Genomic DNA, 27490 nt, shown 5'->3' on the forward strand with positions numbered 1-27490 from the left:
AGAAATATTTCTCAACATAACATCCTCAAATGCTGGCTCTTAGAGGATAAATGTGAAAATCTCAGAAGGCAAAACTCATTGAGAAAATTCACACCTTATTTGAATAGTTAACATTCAAATAAGTGCTGAAAAGTGGAAGAAACCCTAAAGTAGGAAGAAGCAAGGACTGATAACTTGCTTCAGGGAAAACCTAGCCTCTAGTCCTGGCTTCATCAACGTCTCATTCTGTGACCTTACTCAAGTCGGGAATGAGTAGCTGTCACGTGTATCATGAGGAATATATCTGAAGAAAAACTTGGAGAGCGATTTCTGTTAGAATTGGAATTGCCTTTAAAAATTATGCTTATTAGAGGACTTTGCTTAGAAACTTTTAGCCACGTAGCAGTTACCTAATTCTTATTGTAGAACAATGACAATTTCCCATGAAACACAGAGGGTAAATCCGAAGCACATTCTGATTATGTGGCCTTCAAAGTTTATTTCAAAAGGACCCTTATAGATTGTGTTGATAGAGAGTGCAGTTGGATCCATATACCTGGGTGGGTGTATTTGGGTCCTAACCCTGTTAGTGGCCCGCCTCCTGTGCTCACGTCCTCAGTTGTGTCAGACTCTTTTCAGCTTCATGGAATGTAGCCTCCAGGCACTGCTGTCCGCAGAAATTTTGCAGGCAAGAATACTGGGGTGGGTTGCCATTTCCTCCTCCAGGGGATCTTCCTGACCCAGGGATCAAACCCACATCTCTTGCATCTTCTGCATTGGCAGGTGGATTCTTTATCACTACCACCACATGGAAAGCCTCAGGTCACCTCCTAAATGCTGACACATCATTCTATGCTGCTTATATTATTACTTGAAAAATGGTCCTTTCAGAAAACCGCTCTTGTAACTCAGTCATCCTGAGGTTTCGCGTAATCAGTCACACATATACGAGTAACACAGACTTTGAACTAACCCCAGTCCAGTAACCATCTTACTCCGATTGCACGAGAAACCTCAAGCAGGAATCATCTAGAAGAGCTCACTCACTAAACAAATCCCATCTGATGTGTTTGTTGTTCAGGAAATACTTACTGAACATCTACTATGTGCCAAAACTGTGCATTGACTTACAACACTACAAAGGTACTTGATCTCATGGAGCTCAAATAGCAATATGGTAATAAAATAATAACAATGGTAAAATGAGATATAAATAAAATATCAAATTTCATATGTTATGAAGGAAATAAATAAACTGTGCAAAAGGACAAAACAGATTAACCTCTTCTTATTGATATACAATTTTTTTTCTTTTTTTACTTTGTTTGGTTTTGCTTTGTTGGAAGGGAACAAGCACAGTTACACACACACACACACACACACACACAAAACCAAACCCAGTAAGCGCACAAGAGGACAGAATGGAGTTTATCAAACACCTGCAGATGCAGACCAACCGCTGTCAAGGGGTGAATTAAAAACTATGCCCATTACTCCTGGTTACTTTAGTTGCTTCATGAGTTTCTAGATGTTTAGAATTTAAAACTTTTTAATAATTATCTTGTGCTTTTGGATTTTCTTTTTTTTATTTATTTTTATTAGTTGGAGGCTAATTACAATATTGTAGTGGTTTTTGTCATACATTGACATGAATCAGCCATGGATTTACATGTATTCCCCATCCCGATCCCCGCTCCCACCTCCCTCTCTACCCGATTCCTCTGAGTCTTCCCAGTGCACCATCCCCAAGCACTTGTATCATGCATCCAACCTGGGCTGGTGATCTGTTTCACCCTAGATAATATACATGTTTAGATGCTGTTCTCTCAAAACATCCCACCCTCACCTCCCACAGAGTCCAAAAGTCTGTTCTGTACATCTGTGTCTCTTTTTCTGTTTTGCATATAGGGTTATCATTATCATCTTTCTAAATTCCATATATATGTGTTAGTATACTGTAATGGTCTTTATCTTTCTGGCTTACTTCACCTAGCAATCCCACTTCTGGGCATACACACCTAGGAAACCAGATCTGAAAGAGACACATGCACCCCAATGTTCATCACAGTACTTTTGGATTTTCCTTCCCAACACTGCTTGGTATGAAAGTAAAAACTTATCCTTGTTTATTCATATCTGCATTTTAAAGGAACAGAATTTGATTGGTGGCTACTAACACATCATGGATTGGAAAAAATGGCTTAAAAAAAGCTAGACTAATGCACTATGTTTTATTTTTAATTTTTCCCAGTATAATTTTCTCCATGATAATTGATTTAAAAAAAAAATCGAAATACAGTTACTTTACAATGCTGTTTTAGTTTCCAGTGTACAGCAAAGGGATATACAGCAGGTCCTTGCTATTTATTTTACACATAATAGTGTATATATGTTAACCATGATACCTGCTTTCACACACACTCTATATATTGAGGAGCTCTGTCAGTGGGTAGAACAGGAAGGTAAAATAGTGGGAAATGAATTTCAAATTCAAGCACATGGCATAGAAAATAAACAGAAGATATGTCACTGGTCCAGTCTCAAGGATGATTCAGTGCAACATAAATAGACCATTGTTATGCCCTTACTCTTGTAATTGAATCATAGACTTCCCTTCATTGTTCTATCATATTTGTCCAACTTTAGCCAGGAGAGAAGCAGAGCCAGTCTTACAATCATAAAGAAGATTAATTATATCATAGCAAAGAAGAAACTAAATCCTGTTTTAGAAAAGTGGGGAGAAAAAGTTTAAAAATGGTGAGAACCAGAGAGATTTGAGGGAAAGTTCAGAAAGAAATGAACATTCAATTCATGCTTTCTACAGTTCCTAGGCTTTTTCTAGGCAAAGAATAAAAGGATTATATGAAAGGAGTCTGTCACACATATGGGACAAAAGTGAAATCCTAAAACATCAGGATGTGTTTGGAGAGTGGTCCGGAGCCTGCATCTGAAGCATGGGCTTCACAGAGGAAGTGTAGATGGCCAATCCTGAGTGACATAATAGGTTGACATGACTTGGCTTTGTAGTGAGTTTATTGTCAGGAAACGTTGACTCAAATACTGCAAATTAAAAAAAAAAATTCTCTTATCTGATATTTTTTAATCTGTCTAGAATATGGTTAGACTTGCCTTCCTCCTGGAATTGCATCTTTATAGTTGAGTTTCAGAGATGACCTCAGCCTTATCATATCCAAGAATGAATTCATGTGATTATCTAATAGTGTAATAGCAAATGACAGTGCAAGGACCTAACTTCTTGGGCTTAGTTTCATTGTAAAAGGTTTGTACAGATGTGTGCTTTAGGGGTGCTTGATTTTAGATCTCAGAAGTATAGGAGAATGAAGTTAGCTTTACCCTGATCTGCTTTAGAAGGTTGCTTTGAACGTCATTCCAAGGAGGTAGGAATGTATATTGTCAATTGTGGGAACATATTTTCTAAAGTATCTGTTCTTTACAGATCTTTTCCCCCAAAGTATCAAACATTTCAAACATCTCACTTTTTATCATATATTACTTTGTAATGATACTCTTGTCTAGAAACTTTTCTAAAAACTTATTGATATTCCCTACGTAATTGGCACAAAATGAATTATACTTTGAATTTTTGATGTGTTCAAAATATTATATTAATAATTATTATAAATCAACATGCATGGAAAGCAGAAATTAAAATTTTATTTCGGTCATTATACTATTATTTGAATTATATGATTCAGGTTGGCACTGACTTACTGGAGTAAGTAGATATCTATTTTTTAGGAATTTTATTATGCATCTCCTTAAAGGATAAATTCAATATTACCATTTATTTGATTTCCATAGAAAATTTGGCATGTGTGTTTTTTTTTAAGCTGAATACTCAAGAGATCTATCAGAATAGATTCTGTAGATTCTCTTCTGTAATAGATTCTCTTCTGTAACTTTAGCTTCCCCAACTGTGGAGTTGGAAAAAAAAAATCACATTTTCCACGATAGCAATGAAAATTTTGATTACATATTTCCTATAGCATGAACCACAGAAAGAAGCAAACATAGAAGAAAAATCAAAAAGCATTGAAGAGAAAATCATAATTCAAAAAGATACATGCAGTACAATGTGTGTAGCAGCACTATTTGCAACAGCCAGGACACAGAAACAACCTAAATGTTCATCAACAGAATTGTGAATGAAGAAGATGGGGTACATATTTACAACAGACTATTACTCAGTCATATAAAGGAATAAAGTTGGATTGCTTGTAGAGACATGGATGGACCTAGAGACTGTCATACAGAGTGAAGTAAGTCAGAAAGAGAAAAATAAATATTGTATATTAATGCATACATGTGGAATCTAGAAAAATGGTACAGATGATCTTATTTGCAAAGCAGAAATAGAGACACAGACATAGAGAACAAACGTGTGGACACCAAAGGAGAAAGGGGTTGGTGGGAGGAAATGAGGGATTTGATTGACATATATACACTATTGATACTACATATAAAATAGATAACTAATGAGGATATACAGTATGGCAGGGTCCCCAACATTGTGGATCTAATGCCTGATGATCTGATGTAAAATCAGGTGGAGTTGATATGATAATATAGAAGTAAATAAACAAATGTACAATAAATATCATGCACTTGAATCATCCTGAAACATATCCCCCTCCCTGGTTGGTAGAAAAATTGTCTTCCCGAAATTTGTACCTGGTCGCAAAAAGGTAAAGGACAGTGCATAGCACGTGGAACAGTAATTAACGCACTGTTTAGGACGGAAGTCCTAAAGGGAGGGATATATATATATATATATGTACGGTGGGTTCATTTTGGTGTGCAGTAAAAAGTAACACTGTACAAAAAGATCATCATGCCCCAGATAACCAAGATGGTGTGATCACTCACCTAGAGCCAGTCATCCTGGAATGTGAAGTCAAGTGGGCTTTAGGAAGCATTGCTGTGAACAAAGCTAGTGGAGGTGATGGATTTCCAGCTGAGCTATTTCAAATCCTAAAAATGATGCTGTGAAAGTGCTGCACTCAATATGCCAGCAAATTTGGAAAACTCAGCAGTGGCCACAGGACTGGAAAAGGTCCATTTTCATTCCAATCCCAAAGAAAGGCAATGCCAAAGAATGCTCAAACTATCACACAATTGCACTCATCTCACACACTAGCAAAGTAATGCTCAAAATTCTCCAAGCCAGATTTCAACAGCACGTGAGCCAAGAACATCCAGATATTCAAGCTGTATTTAGAAAAGGCAGAGGAACCAGAGATCAAATTGCCAACATCTGTTGCATTATTGAAAAAGCAAGAGAATTGCAGATTCTACATCTACTTCTGCTTTATTGACTATGCCAAAGCCTTTGACTGTGTGGATCACAACAAACTGGAAAATTCTTCAAGAGATGGGAATACCAGACCACCTGACCTGCCTCCTGAGAAATCTGTATGCAGGTCAAGAAGCAACAGTTAGAACTGGACATGGAACAATGGACTGGTTCCAAATTGGGAAAGGAGTACGTCAAGGCTGTATATTGTCACCCTGCTTATTTAACTTATGTACAGAGTACATCATGTGAAATGCTGAGCTGGATGAAGCACAAGCTGGAATCAAGATTGCAAGAAGAAATATCAATAACCTCAGATATGCAGATGACATCACTCTTATGGCAAAAAGTGAAGAAGAACTAAAGAGCCTCTTGATGAAAGTGAAAGAGGAGAGTGAAAAAGTTGACTTAAAATTCAACATTCAGAAAACAAAGATTATGGCATCCAGTTCCATCACTTCATGGCAAATAGATGGGGAAACAATGGAGGCAGTAAGAGACTTTATTTTCTTGGGCTCACAAATCACTGTGGATGGTGACTGCAGCCATGAAATTAAAAGACTTGTGCTCCTTGGAAGAAAAGCTATGATGAACCTTGAAAGCATGTGAAAAAGCAGAGATGTTACTTTGCCAACAAAGGTCTGTCTAGTCAAAGCTATGGTTTTCCCAGTAGTCATGTATGGATGTGAGAGTTGGACCATAAAGAAAGCTGAGAGCCGAAGAACTGATGCTTTCGAACTGTGGTGTTGGAGAAGACTCTTGAGAGTCTCTTAGACTGCAAGGAGATCAAACCAGTCAATCCTAAAGGTAATCAGTCCTGAATATTCATTGGAAGGACTGAGGCTGAAGCTGAGGTCACAATACTTTGGCCACCTGATACAAAAAACTGACTTACGGAAAAGACCCTGATGCTGGGAAAGATTGAAAGCAGGAGGAGAAGGGGACGACAGAGGATGAGATGGCTGGATGGCATCACTGACTCGATGGACATGAGTTTGAGTAAACTCCAGGAGTTGGTGATGGACAGGGAAGCCTGGTGTGCTGCAGTCCATGGGGTTGCAAAGAGTCGGACACAACTGAGCAACTGAACTGAACTGAGAAACTAACACAACATTATAAAGCAATTATGCTCCAATAAAATTTAATTTAAAAAAAAGCAGGGATAAAATTAAAATGAAAAGGACTTTGCAATGATGGGGAAGAGTTCAATTCCCTTCCCGAAATTACTTTAGTATTAGGTCTCTGATATAAGAGTCCAGAGAATGCATTTTAATCAATGCTCGGCCACAAAACATAAAAGCAAAAAATAGAGGCTGTGGAAGAAGCAGAAGACTTTAGATATGTTGACTAAAACTTTTTGGAGGTGAGATAAGGCACAGAGGGGGATGGATGAAAGCTCCCCAATTAGAAATCATTCCCCTTAGCTGGTTTGGGCTTTTATCCATAGTGCATCACTGTCTCTTAAAATTAGACTTTTTATTAGAATATAATTATTTTACAATGCTGTGTTAGCATCTGCTGTACAATGAAGTGAATCAGCTATAAGTATACATATATATCCTCTCCCTCCTGAGCCTCCCGCCTACCTCCCTCCCCATCAGACTCCTCTAGGTCATCACAGAGCACCGAGCTGAGTTCCCTGTGCTATATAGCAGCTTCCCACTAGCTATCTATTTTACACATGGTAGTGTATATATGTCAAAGGTAACACACCCGTCAGAATGACCACCATGAAAAAATCTACAAGCAAGAAATGCTGGAAAAGATGTGGAGGAAAGGGGACCCTTCTGCACTATTGGTGGGAACTTAAATTGATACAGCCACTATGGAGAACAGTATATGGCAGTTCCTTAAAAAACTGAAAAATAGAACTACCATATGATCCAGTGATCCGACTCCTGAGCACATGCCCTGAGACATCTTTTCTTTAGGTATATGTTTTTTCAGTTATGGAATGAGGAGGCTAGATATGGACTTTTGTAAAATTCACAAAAATTAGAATTCTCAGTGTGTGTTCACTTTGTACCACAAAATGTGCATGGAGCCACTATGACAATATATACAGCTAAAATGACAGAGATCTGAAATGGAAATTATAGAGATGGAGGGGGATGGCAGGTCAACTGGAAGAACATATTACTTTATATCTGGCAGTTTTAGTTCTTTTTGGCAGATCCATCTATTTTCTGAAGCACAGGTATCAGAAATAAATTGTGTCTTTGATATGCAAACGCAGTTGTCTTCTTTAACATCACCATAAACTGGTAATCTGCGGAGCAAAAGAAAAGACTCTCTTTAGTGTTTGTGACTTTCTCACATAATTCTCCTCATCTGGCCAGTATTTTCTGTAACTTTTAGGAAACAACGAGATGCTCAGTTATTAAGCATTGGGTAAGTAAATGGACTGAGGAGCCTGGTAGGCTACAGTCCATGGGGTCGCAAAGAGTCAGACATGACTGAGCGACCTCACTTTCAAGTAAACAGTCTAATGGCAGAAAGTGAAGAGGAACTAAAAAGCATCTGAAAGAGGGTGAAAGAGGAGAGTGAAAAAGTTGGCTTGAAACTCAACATTCAAAAGTTAAGATTTTAGCATCCAGTTCCATCACTTCATGGCAAATAGCAGGGCAAAAAATGCAAGCAGTGACAGATTTTGTTTTCTTGGGCTCCAAAATCTTTGCAGACAATGAGTGAAGACCTGAAATTAAAAGACACTTGCTTCAGGTAATGGCTACCCACTCCATTATTCTTGTCTGGAGAATTCCATTTCCATGGACAGAGAAACCTGGCAGGATACACCCATAGAGTGGGAAAGACTCAGATAGGACTGAGGGACTAACACTTTCACTTTCACTTTTTTCCCCTTATTCTTGGAAGGAAAGCTATGACAAACCTAGACATTCATTGTATTCAAAAGCAAAGACATCATTTTGCCAGCAAATGTCAGTATAGTCACTGCTATGGTTTTTTCTTTTCTTTTTTTTTTGGGGGGGTTTTAAAAATTGTTTTATTTGGGAAAAGTGCGTCTTACAAAAGGGAAGCTGCAAAATACAGAGACCTCTGCAACAATTACTGTTTTGTTTTTATCTTTTTTTCTTTAAGTGAAAAGAACGAGTGATATCCGAGGCATCAGAGCAGTAGATGGACATATCCGGGGCACCTCCAAGTTATTTTCAGGAAATAGCAACAAAACGCAAAGCTAAAATTTCCGATCGAGGAATTCTTCTAACAATTTAACATTAGCTTATCTTGTGGAAACCACCCTCTGTTTCCCCTTTTAGTGGAAAAGCCTGACTTACTATACTGCCAACCAATGACTCCATTATACAGGAAACAGCTTAGAACGTAGTTTTGAATCCCACTGTCTAGCTGCAAAGCTCGGGGATGGAATGAGGCAAATACCCACAAAAAAGGAACACAAAAACCTGACCAAAAACGCCTCAAATGAGGACAAAGGTTTGTCAGAAAGTGCCTGGACTGAGAAGTCTAGGAGATCATACAACATTAAACACAACTGTGGACCCATGCCCTAGGTTGTGTTAATACATGGGATAACCAGAAAGTTTGCACTTCTATGGCTAAGCCCATTTCTCTATTTATACAGACAGAGCTATCACTGCTCTATTAACAGCTACCAATAAACTGCTTTGTCCTTTAAGATCTATTTGCCACACGAGGCTGAAACCACTAAACCAAGTTTTTTTGCTAAGGCTACAAACACTGCATCTATGCAGGGATGGGAAGCTTGTCACACACTCACACTCACATATCCCAAGTCCATGAGCCTTGGGGAGTCAGCTTCCAACTCTAAATTATTTTCTTCCACTCCCATCTCTTTATATGTGTTCTTTCACAATTTTCCTATCACGCTAAAGACGGTAAAAACCTCAAATACATTCACACCTGGTTCTGGTTACCCAGTAGTATTATTACTTGTGTGCAATGAGACAAAGACCAAAACCACAGGCCGAGTGCACAGGGCGGGGATGAAGGACAGGGACCAGACAGAAAAACACACATGTGCAGGTTTTACCAGAAACCAAGTACCCGCCTCCCAAGTCTACAGCAGGAGGAGGCTACTTGCTACAGTTCAGATCCTTCACCCATCACCCCGCTTCCTGGACCCCCAAAGCAGGGGCCAGTGTGGGTACTTCTGAACCTGGGGCCCTCCAAAATAAGTCCTGGAAATCCAGGTATGCTCCCCTCGAACTGTGTGGATCTGGTGGTAAAACGTGACGCGACAAACCTACACTAACTGTCTGACAGTTAAATTCATGTTACAAAAAAACTAACTTTCAGATTTATTTTTGTAACTTTTTCAAACAGAGAAAACAACATACTCCTTGGGGAAAGGTGAGGGGGTGAGAAGACAGGCCCTGGGTAAAAATGATTACGACAGCACCTGGAGTTGAGAGGCCTGCCTAGGAGAGCGGCCTGGGCACGGCCGCCACCCGCCGAGGCCCACTGCCGTCTTAGGCTCGGCAGACCAGTTCACACGCCCCGCCGAGCTGCTATAGATCCAAGTCATAAAAATCTTCCAGCTCATCGTGAAACAAGTCCCACTCGTCTTCAGAGTCTGTCAGGTCGTCGTCCCCACCTGCAGCCAAAAGCATAAGCAACATCTCGCCCAGCTCAAAGGTGACAACCTCCTCTTCGTCGTCAAAAGGGTTGCTGTTCTCTCGTTCCTCGATGAGCTCCCAGAAGTGGTTCCTTTGTTGGGCCCGGTATCTGCTTGATGTTCCCACTTTCTGTCTCTGTGGCTCCTCTCTATGGCCATCAGGGTACGCATGCTTGTAAAAACAGTTCCCTCCAAATGGGCAGCTCCCACGGCCTTCATCAAAATACCTGCATGCCTTGTTGCTCATTGCCTCCTTGTATTTCTGAATGAGTTTCTGCTTCTCTTCTTTCTCCTCCACCCAGTACTCACTTGGAATGACAAAGTTAGATGTGATCCGGCATTCTGGGCAGGACTTTATGATCTTGCTCTCAAATTGCTTAGCACTCCTCCACTTGCGAATACACTTGAGACAGTAGGTGTGGTTGCAGTTGGAAAGAATCCCGAAGCGGCGCTCGCTGGGGCTGGCTTTCTCGTAGACCACCTCCATGCAGATGCCACACACCATGTCCTTGCTGCGCTGCACCGCGAACGAGAGCTCCATGTCCTTCTCGTGGGCCTCGATGCAGGATTTTATATGCTGTGACCTCTGGGCGGCATCCACGGGATGGAGGACCTGCAGCCCGCACATGTCACATGCGTCCCCGTGCAGATACGCGCAGTTCTCCCCGTAGCGGCACTCCCCCACCGCAGCATAGGGGCAGAGCTGCTTCTTGGTCTCCACTGCGCTTTGCTCCTTCTCTGCGTCTTCCCTGGTCACTGAGCCCTGCAGCGGGGCTTCAGTGGAAGAAGGGGCAGTCCGGCCACAGTAGGGCTGCCCTGGAACAAACTCGATGGCATTCACCCAGTCTTCTGAACCAGCTCCTACAGTTGCAAAGTTTGAATTTCTTGACTCAGCTTCGCCCATATTCATATCAACAGTCGGTCCAACTGATGAGAGACTCGAGGAAGCAGCAAGGGATGACTTTGCAGTTAGATCTGTCGCAGTTGCTTCTTCCTGTTTCAGCGGCTTGCTATGTTCATATCTGCAGCGGTCTCCATAAATACAGTACCCTCGTTGAAAATACTTGCACACTACACCATATGGACTGTCAGAGAGGTCGTGTGAGTAGCGACAGTTATCTCCTTCCTTACAAACCCCATGCATGAAATACCTCTTAGTGTTCCTCCTCTCCGTTGAGTCCAAGCTCGATCTGCTTGCTGACGACAGGCTAATAAACTGAGGTGTAGAGGCCAGGAATAGGAAAGTATCACCTGTGGACCGACGTGGTAGCAGACTAGGTCCCTGAAACACCATCCTCTGGTTTTTTCATTACTCATGTACTGATGTGAAATTTATACCATAAAAAGACTAAGTGCTGAAGAATTGATGCTTTCAAATCGTGGTGCTGGAGAAGATTTTTGAGAGTCCCTTGGACTGCATGCAAATCAAGCCAGTCAATTCTAAAAGAAATCAACCCTGAATATTCCTTGGAAGGACTGATGCTGAAGCTTTGGAAGGACTGATGCTCCAATACTTTGGCCACCTGATGGGAAAAGCTAACTCATTGGAAAAGACCCTGATGCTGGGAAAGACTGAGGGCAAAAGGAGAAGGGGGAGGCAGAGGATGAGATGGTTAGATAGTGTCACTGACTCAAATGGACATGAATTTGGGCAAACTGGGAGATACTGGAAGACAGAGAAACCAGGGGAACTGCAGTCCATGGGGGTCATGAAGAGTTGGGCATGACTTAGCAACTGAACAATAATAACTACACAGTCAGTCACAGATATAAACTTTTAATAGCAAGCTAATATAAACATCTGGAACTTGCAAGTTCATCTTCACTGGAAGAGAAGCATTCTAAATGGAAATTTCATCATGATATATACAAAATGAAGCTTTGAAAATTGGAAACTGAATCTCCTATTAACATGTCACATGAAAAAGTTCTTGTTTTCACTGAACTTTAATTTTTCTAAATACTTAGGATATAACCACCTAGTACTTGGGGAGGCATTGAGAGGATAACTATAAAAGTGTGATCAGGCTTAAACAGAGTATGTGCTCAGGAAATGTAGTAAGTACGCAGATAGATACACAGGGTGTCGGAATTTGAATGTGGCCAGAAAAGGAGGCTCAGTTCATGTTGTATGTAGTAGAAGGTTCCTTGTTCCCCATTCCAAACAGTTCACGAGTGTCTATTGTGATACATGTTCTATTAGCTCCAGAGACGCAGGAGTTTTGTGGCTCATTGCAGGTGGGATGTGAGTAGCAGTCAAAGAACGGGGTGGCAATGAAAACTGGCGTGCCAGGAGCGGGTATGCGCAAGACGTTCACCTGCTTGTCCTAAATTGAAAGTCAAGTGGTACGGTGGGCAGGGATCCATCACAGATTTTCTTTGTTCCATTTCTTCATAAAGCCCCTTGGCCCTGAGAAGTCAACCTGCTTCCCTCCTAGTGCCTGACACTCTAGTCACTAGTCTATCAGTATTTCTTTCAAGCGAGTAATAGCAAAAGTCCCCTGTATTTTATCTCTTTCACCCTTCTGGTCCCACTTTTCAAATTTCAAGATAACTTTTTAAATGCTCATTTGACCAAGCCCTTTTTCAAAAGACCCTCAGTGACTTCCCAGGCCTTCTTTGACCAGATCTCTGCCTAGTTCTTTAGTGTTGTCTTCTTTAATCCCCAAAGCGGTGAAAAAAATTATTACTGCTTGTGTTTTTCATTACCTGAAAACCAGGGTAGAGAACTAAATAAAAGCAGAGTCTAATGGCTACTCTTTCTACTATCATATGATACCTTTCAGGTTTGCCTGATCACTGTCTTAATCAAAGCATCCTTTCAGTCTTCAGAATAGAATAGAATGCTAATTGAATTTAGTTCATCAACTTTGCCTATATTTCTCACATAGACACTTCAGAGATTTCCAATTTTATCATAAACCTTAATAAAATAAACATAACAGCCCAATAAGAAAAATACCCATGCAGAAACCAAAATTAACCTTTTCTATGTTCAAAAAAATAGAAATAAGTTAATATCAGAGTTGCATTTATATGTAAATAAAGTATATAATATAATCCCTGGAAAACAAATAAAAAATCAGAATAGATCTTATTTAACAAAATATATTTGCCTTTTCATACATTTATTCTTGTCCAGAGCCCTTTATTTTAAAGTGATATTCATTTTAAAGTACTGTATTTAAAAATATTATATTTTAGAACATAGGTGAAACAACATAAAAATTTGCTAATTAAAGCAACATGTCTCTCAATTTTTTGTAATTTTCTACATAACAAATTATTACTCTATTTTAGACAAATTTTTACCTGCTCCTGTGTCTTAAATTTTAACATCTTATTTTTTTGAATGATAAAAAAAATCCATTTTAACTGAACTTCATACAAATGTAAATAAATCATTCACAGACTCAAAAATCATAACAGGATATTATCTGTTCTGAAAAGCTCATCAAAATTTCTTTATAGAGCCTGGGCTCTGCAAGAAGAGAGGCCACTACAATGAGAAGCCCACACACTACAACTAGAGAGTAGCCCCTACTCACTGCAACTAGAGAAAAGCCTGAGCAGCAATGAAGACCCAGCACAGTCAAAAATAAATAAATAAAATTAAAAAAAAAAAGAAATAGCAAATAGCTCTTTTGCGGCTTATGCTGTTTCATTGCATCTCCTCAAACAACTGTCTTTCTACACCACTGACTAAAATAGGTTACAATATTTGTCACAAGTTGGTCAATTCTCTCAAAGGCCTGGATTCCACAATCTGATATTTACTATAATTTTTTCTTCTCTTATTCATTATTTCAATGCTGGATGTGGCCTACTAAGGTTTTTGGTCCCACAGTTAGAAAAGTTCTACTTAAGTCCTTTGTATTTAATAATATTGGCACAAAAATTCTTTGCCCAATAGTGTCCAGCTAGAAATTTATTTATTTTTAAATTTTGTTATTTAAAAATCTTTTTTTGGTGTCCCTCTCAAGAGAGTTGGTCTATCCCCTGTTTCCTAAAACTTCACTGCAAGTAAAAATACACATTGTGACAAAGAGTTGATGTCTTTTCATATATGGAAATTTTCAATAAACATCAAAAATCATTCTTCTTCTCAGACTATACTGCTTCTTTTGAAAATTTCTAAACTAAATTAAAACTATAAATCTCAGTCTTCAATAGCAATGTTACTATCTTGCCTTGCAAACCTGATACAAATTGAATATTCAAATTAGCTTATCAAATACTCACATATTAGAATTTAAAAAGGATCCATTTATCCACTTCCAGTTCTTCTCTGATAATGTAAGATTTAATCCAATCCAAAAGAGAATTGCTTTTTTGTTTATCAGGTTTTGTATGAGTCTCTATAAATGAAACAGAAGAAATGACTGAATTTGAAACCATTTTTTTTTTTTTCATTTTTATACGGAATTTTTTTTTTTTGTTTTTTTACTAGTTGGAGGCTAATTACTTTACAATATTGTAGTGGTTTTGTCATACATTGACAAGAATCAACCATGGATTTACATGTATTCCCCATCCCTATCCCCCCTCCCACCTCCCTCTCGACCCGATCCCTCTGGGTCTTCCCAGTACACCAGGCCCGAGCACTTGTCTCATGCGTCCAGCCTGGGCTGGTGATCTGTTTCACCCTAGATAAGATACATGTTTCGATGCTGTTCTCTCGAAACATCCCACCCTCACCTTCTCCCACAGAGTCCACAAGTCTGTTCTACACATCTGTGTCTCTTTTTCTGTTTTGCATATAGGGTTATCATTACCATCTTTCTAAATTCCATATATATGTGTTAGTATACTGTAATGGTCTTTTCTGTATAATGGGCTCCAGTTTCATCCATCTCATTAGAACTGATTCAAATGAATTCTTTTTAATGGCTGAGTAATAGTCCATGGTGTATATGTACCACAGCTTCCTTATTCATTAGTCTGCTGATGGGCATCTAGGTTGCTTCCATGTCCTGGCTATTATAAACAGTGCTGCGATGAACATTGGGGTGCACGTGTCTCTTTCAGATCTGGTTTCCTTGGTGTGTATGCCCAGAAGTGGGATTGCTGGGTCATATGGCAGTTCTATTTCCAGTTTTTAAAGAAATCTCCACACTATTCTCCATAGTGGCTGTACTAGTTTGCATTCCCACCAACAGTGTAAGAGGGTTCCCTTTTCTCCACACCCTCTCCAGCATTTATTGCTTGTACACTTTTGGATAGCAGCCATCCTGACTGGCGTGTAATGGTACCTCATTGTGGTTTTGATTTGCATTTCTCTGATAATGAGTGATGTTGAGCATCTTTTCATGTGTTTTTTAGCCATCTGTATGTCTTCTTTGGAGAAATGTCTGTTTAGTTCTTTGGCCCATTTTTTGATTGGGTCATTTATTTTCTGGAGTTGAGCTGGAGGAGTTGCTTGTATATTTTTGAGATTAATCCTTTGTCTGTTGCTTCGTTTGTTATTCTTTTCTCCCAATCTGAGGGTTGTCTTTTCACCTTGCTTATAGTTTCCTTTGTTGTGCAAAAGTTTTTAAGTTTCATTAGGTCCCATTTGTTTATTTTTGCTTTTATTTCTAATATTCTGGGATGTGGGTCATAGAGGATCCTGCTGTGATTTATGTCGGAGAGTGTTTTGCCTATGTTCTCCTCTAGGAGTTTTATAGTTTCTGGACTTACATTTAGATCTTTAATCCATTTTGAGCTTATTTTTGTGTATGGTGTTAGAAAGTGTTCTAGTTTTATTCTTTTACAAGTGGTTGACCAGTTTTCCCAGCACCACTTGTTAAAGAGGTTGTCTTTTTTCCATTGTATATCCTTGCCTCCTTTGTCGAAGATAAGGTGACCATAGGTTCGTGGATTCATCTCTGGGCTTTCTATTCTGTTCCATTGATCTATATTTCTGTCTTTGTGCCAGTACCATACTGTCTTGATGACTGTGGCTTTGTAGTATAGTCTGAAGTCAGGCAGTTTGATTCCTCCTGTTCCATTCTTCTTTCTCAAGATTGCTTTGGCTATTCGAGGCTTTTTGTATTTCCATACAAATTGTGAAATTATTTGTTCTAGTTCTGTGAAAAATACCTTTGGTAGCTTGATAGGGATTGCATTGAATCTATAGATTGCTTTGGGTAGTATAGCCATCTTGACAATATTGATTCTTCCAATCCATGAACACGTGAATCCGTTTTCTCTATTCCTGGTTTGCATTCTTCTATTCATCCTCTGAAACCCAGTTCAAGTATCATTTCCTCTATGAAGCCTTTCCTGATACCCCATTGGAGTTAATTATTCCTTACTTGTGATGTTTCTATCCCATTCATTTATATATCCAAATATTTATATTTTTGTATTTATTAAATAATATTTATTTTGCTTATATTTCCATTTAGTCTCTCAGATTGTGACCTCCTTGAAGTCAAGGTTAATACTTCCATCTTCATAGAACCCTCAAGACTAGAGCACAAAAATCTTGATATGATTAGAAGCCAGTGCTGAGTTGTATTAAAGTATTTTACTTATTAATAATTATTTACCAGTTCTTCCTGATCTTGAATAAGCAGTAGACTGGATTCTCTTGTGGAACAGTCAGCTAGACTATCACTCCAAGATTTGGAAGTTTCATGAAAATACAAACATTTATTTTGGATTTTTTGCCAGTGCATTGGGCATGTTAACAGAACTGGTCTCTCTAAAGTAAGAAAGAAGACAGAAAATAAAAATAAAGTAAGAAAGAGGAAGAAAAGAAATGAATGTTATATTTCTAACCTATCCCCGCCCCACTAACAATAACCACACATACACAGTTCAGTTCAGTTCAGTCGCTCAGTCGTGTCCAACTCTTTGTGACCCCATGGACTGCAGCATGCCAGGCCTTCCTGTCCATCACCAACTCCCGGAGTTTACTCAAACTCATGCCCATTGAGTTGGTGATGCCATCCAACCATCTCATCCTTTGTCGCTCCCTTCTTCTCCTACTTTCAAACTTTCCTAGCATCAGGGTCTTTTCAAATGAGTCAGCTCTTCACATCAGGTGGTGAAAATATTGGAGTTTCAGCTTCAACATCAGTCCTTCCAATGACTATTCAGGACTGATTTCTTTTAGGATGGACTGGTTGGATGTCATACAAGTCATTATAAACTCAGTAAAGTCCTTGATCATCATTGTGAGAACAATTCATGAATTTAATATAACTGAGGGTTTTGAGACCACTGTTCACTCTGCTATTAAGATTTGAAAATTAGTGACCAGCTAAAACACTGACAGACAGAATAACTTGTTCAATTCCACACAAGCCGGTGGTGATAGAGCCAAAACTCTTTTTGAGATTCCTTAAATTCCTTATCATTGCTCTTCCTACTCCATGGACAACTATATCAAACTCTCTTAAAAAAAAGTCTACTTGAAACAACATGTAAAATGAAAAAGAATTCATACCCACAATTAATTGGAAATATCATGGAGAAAAGTTATTAGGAAGCTTCTAACTGCTAAATTAGATATTTGCCTAATAATGAGATTTATTGGATAGAATTTTTTGAGGGATATTCTCAGTTTCTTAAAATTTCTCTTCTGTACAAATGTGTATAATAAATGATCACATTCTGCTACAGTCTCTCAACAACAGAGTATTAACACACACTGCTTAGTAAGTATAAGGACAAGATCAATATCGTAATGATTAATACAATACATATTAAAGAATTCATTTCATGTTTGTGTTCCAGTCATTAGCTTCAGTCAAAGGTTAGCTGCCTGACATATTAAAATCACCAAATATCTCACTTAATGTATATTTTACTTTATAGCTTGGATTTTGACTAATAATTATTGACTCTCCTAGCTGGAGTACTCATAAGTCAGTATTATCTGGTAGTTAAGATCATAGGATCTGACGATAGACCACTGAAGTACAATTCTCCCTTAGCACATGTATGATCCCAAATGAGTTGCTTAACTTTTCCATGCCTCAGCTTTGTCAAATATAAAACCATAGTGATAAAACTAATCTTAACATATGGGTTGTAATGAGCCTTAATGAAAATAATACAATGATAACTATCAAATTTTAGATGTTAGTCTTAGAAAATTCAAGCCACAAGATATACCTGTTGCTTCCTTCCTGTTCTCTTGAGCATCCATGCTGGTTTTTTCTATTGGTGTGTTTTGTCTTATGAATATCACTGGTAAATAAAGAAACACCGTTAAGATAAAATGCTGAAAGGTGCAATGAAATGGATATGCTATATTTATCACTTCAGGAAATTGTCATCTCTGTACTATCTCAACAAGCTTGAAATGAGCAGAAGATAAGAGCAATAGCAATGTAGTAGCAATGGGTCTGCTTAGAAGACAAAATAAACAAACACATAAGTAAACACAGAGAAACATTGAGTTACTTGCATCTAATATATAAGTAATCTGGAGAAGGGAATGGCAACCCACTACAGTATTCTTGCCTGGAGAATCCCATGAACAGAGGAGCCTGGAGGACTATGGTCCTTAAGATCTCAAAGAGTCAGACATAACTGAAGTGACTTAGCATTCACACACACACTATATAAGTAAACTCCCAGGTGTTACTTAAGTTCTTAAATTGCTTACACTCCTATCTACATGTTCCATTTTCAGAAAGAGTGTAATTGTGTCTGTCAATGGGAGACATTGCCTAGGACAATCTGGACTTTAGTAGGCACCTAAGAAACTGTATGGATGTCTCAGGAAGTCCAGTGGTTAAGACTTCACCTTCCAATGCAGAGGATGCTGGTTCAATCCCTGGTTGGGGAGCTAAGATCCTGGGACCAAAAAACAAAAACAAAACAAAACAAAACAAAAAAAACCCCAGAACATAAAAACAGCAGAAGCAGTATTGTAACAAATTCAATAAAGACTTTAAAAATGGTCCACATTAAAAAAAAAAAAAAAGAAAGAAAGAAAGAAAAGAAACTCTAAGCAATTGTAATCTTATTTTCTTTGTTATTATCAAGATTTTATCATAATTGCAATTTTAAGAAAAGTTCTTGGAGCACATGTAAATCCCCTATGAAGATTCTCAGAACAATTAGAAAGAAAAATATGAAAGCCTAGGGTTTGCAAAGTGGATATGGGCTGGGCACTATTAGAGCACTGTTTCGTAACTGTTTTTATTTCATGAGTCTGCTAAGTGTGGGGTGGCCAAAGCTGTTAACATACTTTACTATTTATGGAAGAAAGAGAATAAGTAGAACAAGAAATAAGTGATCTTGCATCACTTACCTGAAACACTCAATCCAATCACAGTCAAGGCAAGAAGTACAATCACAGCACAACCAAATTTCAGGGCAAAGTTATGCCAATGTGGACCCTGACAATGATCTGAGACATTAAGAAAACATGCTTGGTTAACTCAGTTGAGTTCATCTGGTACAAAAAGCAAAGGCTATTTGGATCACATAAGAAAGATCTAGATTCTGGTTGGGGGTTAGGGGCAGGAAAGAACATTTATCAGTTATCATAAAGTAGGGTCCTAGGGACTTTCCTGGTGGTCCAGTGGTGAGGAATCTGCCTGCCAATGCAGGGGACACAGGTTCAACCCCTGATCCAGGAAGATCCCACCTGCCGTGGCAGGGTAACTAAGCCTGTGGGCCGCAAGTATTGAAACTCAAGCACCCTAGAGCCCGTGCTCCACAACAAGAGGAGCCACTGCAATGAGAAGCAACTAGAGAGTGGCTCTCACTCACCACGACTAGAGAAAGCCCACGGAGCAACAAAGATCCAGCATAGCCAAAAATAAATAAAAATTAATTAATCGATTTTAAAAAATGTTTCAGAGCGACCTGCAAGTCCATTTATTTATACTTTAGTTGTTTACACTCCCCCAGGTGACTGAGTTGTGTCCCAGTTTTCAGCCAACTACTAATGATCTCTCCTGTTAAGACGCTGACATCTGTAGAAGAGTTAGCTCCTTCTAAAACATCCTTGTGAAGATTGAACTTAAGATAGCTAAATGTGATAAAAGATTAAGGTAGGAAACAGAATGGATTAAATTTCAGATAGTGACACCTGGATAATCATCTGGAGGAGGGAGATAAAAGATAACACCTAATTTTGTTGATTTGGTTCTTCTCCCTTTGTTTCTTAAAGAGTCTTGCTAACGGTTTGTCAATTTTGTTTATTTTTTCAAAAAACCAGCTTTTAGCTTTGTTGATTTTTGCTATGGTCGCTTTTGTTTCTTTTACATTTTTTCTGCCCTAATTTTTAAGATTTCTTTCCTTCTACTAACCCTGGGGTTCTTCATTTCTTCCTTTTCTAGTTGCTTTAGGTATAGAGTTAGGTTATTTTTTTGACTTTTTTCTTGTTTCTTGAGGTAAGCCTGTAATGCTATGAACCTTCCCCTTAGCACTGCTTTTACAGTGTCCCATAGGTTTTGGGTTGTTGTGTTTTCATTTTCATTCATTTCTATGCATATTTTGATTTCTTTTTTGATTTCTTCTCATGATTTGTTGGTTATTCAGAAGCATGTTATTTAGCCTCCATATGTTTGAATTTTTAATAGTTTTTTTTTTTTTTCCCTGTAATTGAGATCTAATCTTACTGCATTGTGGTCAGAAAAGATGACTGGAATGATTTCAATTTTTTTGAATTTCCCAAGGCTAGATTTATGACCCAGGATGTGATCTATTCTGGAGAAGCTTCCATGTGCACTTGCGAAAAATGTGAAATTGATTGTTTTGGGTAAAATATCCTATAGATGTCAATTAGGTCTAGCTGGTCCATTGTGTCCTTTAAAGTTTGTGTTTCCTTGTTAATTTTCTGTTTAGTTGATCTATCCATAGGTGTGAGTGGGGTATTAAAAGTCTCCCACTATTATTGTGTTACTGTTAATTTCCCCTTTCATACTTGTTAGCATTTGCCTTACATATTGAGGTGCTCCTATGTTGGGTGCACATATATTTATAATTGTTATATCTTCTTCTTGGATTGATCCTTTGATCATTATGTAGTGTCCTTCTTTGTCTCTTTTCACAGCCTTTATTTTAAAGTCTATTTTATCTGATATGAGTATTGCAACTCCTGCTTTCTTTTGGTCTCCGTTTGCGTGAAATATTTTTTTCCAGCCCTTCACTTTCAGTCTGTATGTGTCCCTTGTTTTGAGGTGGGTCTCTTGTAGACAGCATATATAGGGGTCTTGCTTTTGTATGCATTCAGCCAGTCTTTGTCTTTTGGTTGGGGCATTCAACCCGTTTACATTTAAAGGTAATTATTGATAGGTATGGTCCCGTTGCCATTTACTTTGTTATTTTGGGTTCACGTTTATACAACCTTTCTGTGTTTCCTGTCTAGAGAAGATCCTTTAGCATTTGTTGAAGAGCTGGTTTGGTAGTGTTGAATGAAAATGGAGAGATCACAACAGACAACACTGAAATACAAAGGATCATAAGAGACTATTACCAGCAGTTCTATGCCAATAAAATGGACAACTTGGAAGAAATGGGCAAATTCCTAGAAAAGTACAATTTTCCAAAACTGAACCACGAAGAAATAGAAGATATTAACAGACCCATCACAAGCAAGGAAATTGAAACTATAATCAGAAATCTTCCAGCAAACAAAAGCCCAGGACCAGATGAATTCTAACAAAATTCTTCAGAGCTGAATTCTACCAAAAATTTAGAGAAGAGCTAACACCTATCTTACTCAAACTCTTCCAGAAACTTGCAAAAGAAGGTAAACTTCCAAGCTCATTCCATGAAGCCATCATCACCCTAATTCCAAAACCAGACAAAGATGCCACAAAAAAGAAAACTACAGGCCAATATCACTGATGAACATAGATGCAAAAATCCTTAACAAAATTCTAGCAAACAGAATCCAACAGCATATTTAAAAAATCATACATCATGACCAAGTGGGCTTAATCCCAGGAATGCAAGGATTCTTTAATATCTGAAAATCAATCAATGTTAACAAATTAGCAAATTGAAAGATGAAAAACATATGATTATCTCAATAGATGCAGAAAAAGCCTTTGACAAAATTCAACATCCACTTATGATTAAAACTCTCCAAAAAGCAGGAATAGAAGAGACATACCTCAACATAATAAAAGCTATATATGACAAATCCACAGCAAGCATTACCCTCAATGGTGAAAAATTGAAAGCATTTCCCCTAAAATCAGGAACAAGACAAGGGTGCCCACTCCCACCACTACTATTCAACATAGTTTTGGAAGTTTTGGCTACAGCAATCAGAGCAGAAAAAGAAATAAAAGGAATCCAGATAAGAAAAGAAGAAGTGAAACTCTCACTGTTTGCAGATGACATGATCCTCTACATAGAAAACCATAAAGATTCTACCAGATAATTACTAGAGCTAATCCACAAATATAGTAAAGTTGCAGGATATAAAATTAACACACAGAAATCCCTTGCATTCCTATACACTAACAATGAGAAAACGGAAAGAGAAATTAAGGAAACAATACCATTCACCATTGCAACAAAAAGAATAAAATACTTAGGGGTATATCTACCTAAAGAAACAAAAGACCTCTACATAGAAAACTATAAAACACTGATGAAAGAAATCAAAGAGGACACAAACAGATGGAGAAATATACTGTGTTCATGGATTGGAAGAATCAATATTGTCAAAATGACTATACTATCCAAAGCAATCTATAGATTCAATGCAATCCCTATCAAGCTACCAACAGTATTTTTCACAGAACTAGAACAAATAATTTCACAATTTGTATGGAAATAAAAAAACCTCGAATAGCCAAAACAATCTTGAAAAAGTAGAATGGAACTGGAGGAATCAACCTGCCTGACTTCAGGCTCTACTACAAAGCCACAGTCATCAAGACAGTATGGTACTGGCACAAAGACAGAAATATAGATCAATGGAACAAAATAGAAAGCCCAGAGATAAATCCATGTACCTATGGACACCTTATCTTCAACAAAGGAGGCAAGGATATACAATGGAACAAAAGACAACCTCTTTAACAAGTGGTGCTGGGAAAACTGGTCAACCACTTGTAAAAGAATGAAACTAGAACACTTTCTAACACCATACACAAAAATAAGCTCAAAATGAATTAAAGATCTAAATGTAAGGCCAGAAACTATAAAACTCCTAGAGGAGAACATAGGCAAAACACTCTCCGACATAATTCGCAGCAGGATTCTCTATGACCCACATCCCAGAATATTAGAAATAAAAGCAAAAATAAACAAATGGGATCTAATTAAACCTAAAAGCTTTTGCACAACAAAGGAAACTATAAGCAACGTGAAAAGACAGCCTTAAGAATGGGAGAAAATAATAGCAAATGAAGAAACAAAGGATTAATCTCAATAATATACAAGCAACTCCTCCAGCTCAATTCCAGGAAAATAAATGACCCAATCAACAAATGGACCAAAGAACCAAACAGACATTTCTCCAAAGAAGACATACAGATGGCTAAAAAACACATGAAAAGATGCTCAACATCACTCATTATCAGAGAAATGCAAATCAAAACCACAATGAGGTACCGTTACACGCCAGTCAGGATGGCTGCTATCCAAAAGTGTATAAGCAATAAATGCTGGAGAGGTTGTGGAGAAAAGGGGACCCTCTTACACTGTTGGTGGGAATGCAAACTAGTACAGCCACTATGGAGAATAGTGTGGAAATTTCTTTAAAAACTGGAAATAGAACTGCCATATGACCCAGCAATCCCACTTCTGGGCATACACACCAAGGAAACCAGATCTGAAAGAGACACGTGTACTGCAATGTTCATCACAGCACTGTTTATAATAGCCAGGACATGGAAGCAACCTAGATGCCCATCAGCAGACGAATGGATAAGGAAGCTGTGGTACATATACACCATGGAATATTACTTAGCCATTAAAAAGAATTCATTTGAATCAGTTCTAATGAGATGGATGAAACTGGAGCCCATTATACAGAGTGAAGTAAGCCAGAAAGATAAAGCACCATTACAGTATACTAACACATATATATGGAATTTAGAAAGATGGTAATGATAACCCTATATGCAAAACAGAAAAAGAGACACAGATGTACAGAACAGACTTTTGGACTCTGTGGGAGAAGGCGAGGGTGGGATGTTTCAAGAGAACAGCATCAAAACAGGTATATTATCCAGGGTGAAACAGATCACCAGCCCAGGTTGGATGCATGAGACAAGTGCTCGGGCTTGGTGCACTGGGAAGACCCAGAGGGATCGGGTGGAGGGGGAGGTGGGAGGGGGGATCGGGATGGGGAATACATGTAACTCCATGGCTGATTCATGTCAATGTATGACAAAAAACATTACAATACTGTAAAGTAATTAGCCTCCAACTAATAAAAATAGATGAAAAAAAAAAAAAATAAAAAAAATAAAATCGCAAAAAAAAAAAAAAAAAAAGAAATCAACTTAGTAGGTCACAACTCACATCTCTGGTTTACCTGAATGCCTTTGAGATAATCACTATTCTACAGTTCCCACAGCCTGAACAGTTCAGCCAAAGAGGTCAGGGGTGGTTTCACAATAGTTGTAATACCAGGCCAATGTGGGGAGACAGAATGTCAGTTGCCATTTCAATAAACAAGAGATGCTGTGACCATAAAGCTATCAGCCAGGGCAGCTACCCTGATGGTGAAGCCTGAGTGGAATTCAGAGTGAAGAAAAACAGGATACTATGGGGAACACATGTAAATCCATGGCTGATTCATATCAATGTATGGCAAAAACCATTACAATATTGTGAAGTAATGAGCCTCCAACTAATATAAATAAATGAAAAAAATAAGTAAAAAAAAAGTGTTATTTGGTTTAAAACACAGCAGTTTAAAATTTGATCCTTTAATTACAATCTGATATGATATTCAATGTAAATAATTTTCTAGTAGTAATTGTCCAGTAATTAAAAAAAAAAAAAACAAAGGCCCATAACAGTCATAGTTAGAGCTATTATTAAATCATGTTACTATTATATTCTTGATTTGCTCAGTTTTGTGAAAATTCAGTTAGTCACTAGTTATTTGCATAGAATATTACACATCAGTGTGAGGCAAGCCAAAGTTCAAACAGACAGGTATGTATAAAAACAGCTGAATAAACAGTTATTGTTTTTGTTCTGAAAAAAAAAAAACAAAACAAAACTTATTTTCAGCATTATTAAAAAAAAAAAAAAAAAGAGGCTGCCTTCCCAGCTATGGTCCTTGGTAAAACCACCAAATACAAAATTCTCAACTTGTAGGTTATGCATTTTTTGCAGTCAAGTGTTTTGTAACCACATATTTTGTTCTGACTTTATTCTGCTTTGTTTCTCAGAATTACTTTTATAACGATATTTTTAGGAATAATGATTATGAGCAGCATAGACACATTTTCTGACCCCATTGATTTGGGATCTTAGATCATAACTTTTGAGGAAAATCTTGCTTTTTATAAATTCATCCTCCCACATCTCCTTTCAACACCATCCTCCTTTCTCTCCACTTTTGCTAGATTTGAATAGGGAACAGAAAGCTTTGCTGTTTCCTATCAAAAAAATAACTACAGCTTGACCAAACTGCCATTGTAGTTATCAAAATTCTCCAATTTTCTATAACTCCCCCCATTTGAAGGGTATTGGGAAACTATTTGATAACCCTAAGACTTTTCAGTCTTCAATTTAGAATGTTGATGATTGAATAGTTTGAAATTATCCCATGTCATCTTGAAAGCATGCAGCGCATCTGTTAAGCACACAATGGAATGAATATCAGGTGGGATAAAAATTGCAATATTAGTAAATTTGGTTTGACATCAGAAGGCAGTACTATATTATGATAATTTCATACATTTTCTACTTAGTTTCTAGTTTCTTTTCAGCCATGGAATCCGTCACCTGTTACCTCATGTTAGAATCCTCATCTCCTTCACTCAGAATACTAGCTCATCTGACACACAGAAAATTGCCAAATTCAACAAGTATCAAATAGGTTTATCAATGATATTCTCCTGTGTCTTGTGGCTTATCTCCTTCTAAACTGATAACATTTTTCAATTTAAAAATCATCATTTTGTGAGTATATTCACATCTTTGATCCTGAATATAATTTTCTTTTGGAACATTTTTTCCTTCCCTTTGAAGAGTGGAAGATGTTCATCATTAACTTCTTTAACACTGTATTAATTAGCAAAGTGTTAATCGTTAACACTTTGTATTCCAAAAGAAATGCCATGGGTGGGAATGCATTGGAACTTAATCACAGTATTTTACAGAGAGATTTGAAATAAAGTAGGTTTCTATTACAACGAGGTAACAGAATATTTCTAAAAATATTTCTTTGTTAAAAAACAAAAACAAAAAAGGGACTTCCTGGCTGGTCCAGTGGTTAAGACTCCATGCTTCCACTGCAGGGAGCACAGGTTTGATCCTGGTTGGGGAACTAAGATCCTGCACCCCACATGGGATGGCAAAAAATAAAAACAAAAATAGAAAAACTCCTTTTATTTACAAATAAAATAAAAAATACTCCTTTCGTCCATACCTGTAAAGTATTTATTCACATTATTTTAGCCAAGGCTCAGTAACAGGAATGATGTTCACTTTTCACAAAAGTATCTTCATAAAAAAGAAATCTATAAGGTACATACTTTTTTCCACACCTGTGATTACCTACAGACAGGCGATGCTATATCAACTTAATATTAATACATGACTACTGCTTATCTTCAAAATCATGATTTAAAGCTGCAAATTTACAGGAAGAGCTAACTATTGGAAGATATACTAATGCCAAGAGGAAAATTAAAGCCACTTACTCTGAAGAAGAGATGGGGGTGATGACCTTTCAACGCCAGAATTCCTGGGTAAGTTTAAATCAGCATATACCAACTGACTCTCCATTGCAAACAGAAGAATGTGGTACTATACTCCTATAAAAGGAAAAACTCCAAGTTCTATGAGGCAAGATCAGCTGACAGAAGTGACCAGTTTAAAAAGTTTCGTTGTCTCTCTTAGATCAGCACCTACCCACACTGCTAGTTGTGGGTTTTGTTTATAAATTAGTGAGAAAAATCCACTTACTGGGTGTCCAGTGTACTTATACATGTAATATTAGGTTGGCCAAAAAGTTTGTTCAAGTTTTCCATAACATGGAAAATGTCAAAGGAACTTTTTGGCCAACTCAATATCTACTTTGTTTAGTTAATTGGCCTGTTGTTTGACAATATTCTGGAAAGATTGTTTGTTGTCTTTGTAACTATCTTTTTTCAACAATTTTTTCTGGGCCAGACCAGAGTGAAGGAAATGAAGTACTCTGATTCGGCTCCAAAAAACAACAGCAACAAACCAAGAATCAAGATAAACCATATTTAATGCAAGTTTGCAAAAAGTAAACACTAACACACAAAAAAAACTGTAGGACACTTTTCAAAAAATCTCAGATCTTCCTGAAATATTTGTGTTCCTGTTTTTTTTTTTCCCCATTTATTTTTATTAGTTGGAGGCTAATTACTTTACAACATTGCAGTGGTTTTTGTCATATATTGAAATGAATTAGCCATGGATTTACATGTATTCCCCATCCCGGTCCCCCCTCCCAC

At 37.8% G+C, this 27490-nt stretch overlaps 2 protein-coding genes across 5 annotated transcripts; both read right to left on the minus strand.

The window, feature by feature from the left end:
- Nucleotides 1-1553: 1553 nt before the first annotated feature.
- Nucleotides 1554-27096, minus strand: KLRB1 (killer cell lectin like receptor B1). Of its 4 annotated transcripts, none has more exons than XM_070464041.1 (6): nt 26708-27093; nt 19162-19260; nt 18015-18089; nt 16442-16596; nt 14151-14266; nt 1554-7562 (listed from the first exon to the last, which is right to left on the minus strand). In XM_070464041.1, the coding sequence occupies exons 1-6, from the start codon at nt 26790-26792 to the stop codon at nt 7430-7432; spliced, it is 663 nt and encodes a 220-aa protein (XP_070320142.1). In that variant the 5' UTR covers nt 26793-27093; the 3' UTR covers nt 1554-7429. The 4 variants fall into 4 exon arrangements, with proteins under 4 accessions (XP_070320142.1, XP_070320144.1, XP_070320143.1 ...); XM_070464044.1 differs by lacking the exon at nt 1554-7562 and adding an exon at nt 11670-12235 and having other exon boundaries at nt 26708-27096; XM_070464043.1 differs by lacking the exon at nt 19162-19260 and having other exon boundaries at nt 26708-27096.
- On the minus strand, nt 9580-11094 carry LOC110122431 (E3 ubiquitin-protein ligase makorin-1). The gene has a single exon (XM_020869938.2). The coding sequence runs from the start codon at nt 11050-11052 to the stop codon at nt 9802-9804; it is 1251 nt and encodes a 416-aa protein (XP_020725597.2). The 5' UTR covers nt 11053-11094; the 3' UTR covers nt 9580-9801.
- Nucleotides 27097-27490: the final 394 nt, after the last annotated feature.

The sequence above is a fragment of the Odocoileus virginianus genome, unplaced genomic scaffold (genome assembly GCF_023699985.2).
Source record: "Odocoileus virginianus isolate 20LAN1187 ecotype Illinois unplaced genomic scaffold, Ovbor_1.2 Unplaced_Contig_11, whole genome shotgun sequence".
Lineage (NCBI taxonomy): Eukaryota > Metazoa > Chordata > Mammalia > Artiodactyla > Cervidae > Odocoileus > Odocoileus virginianus.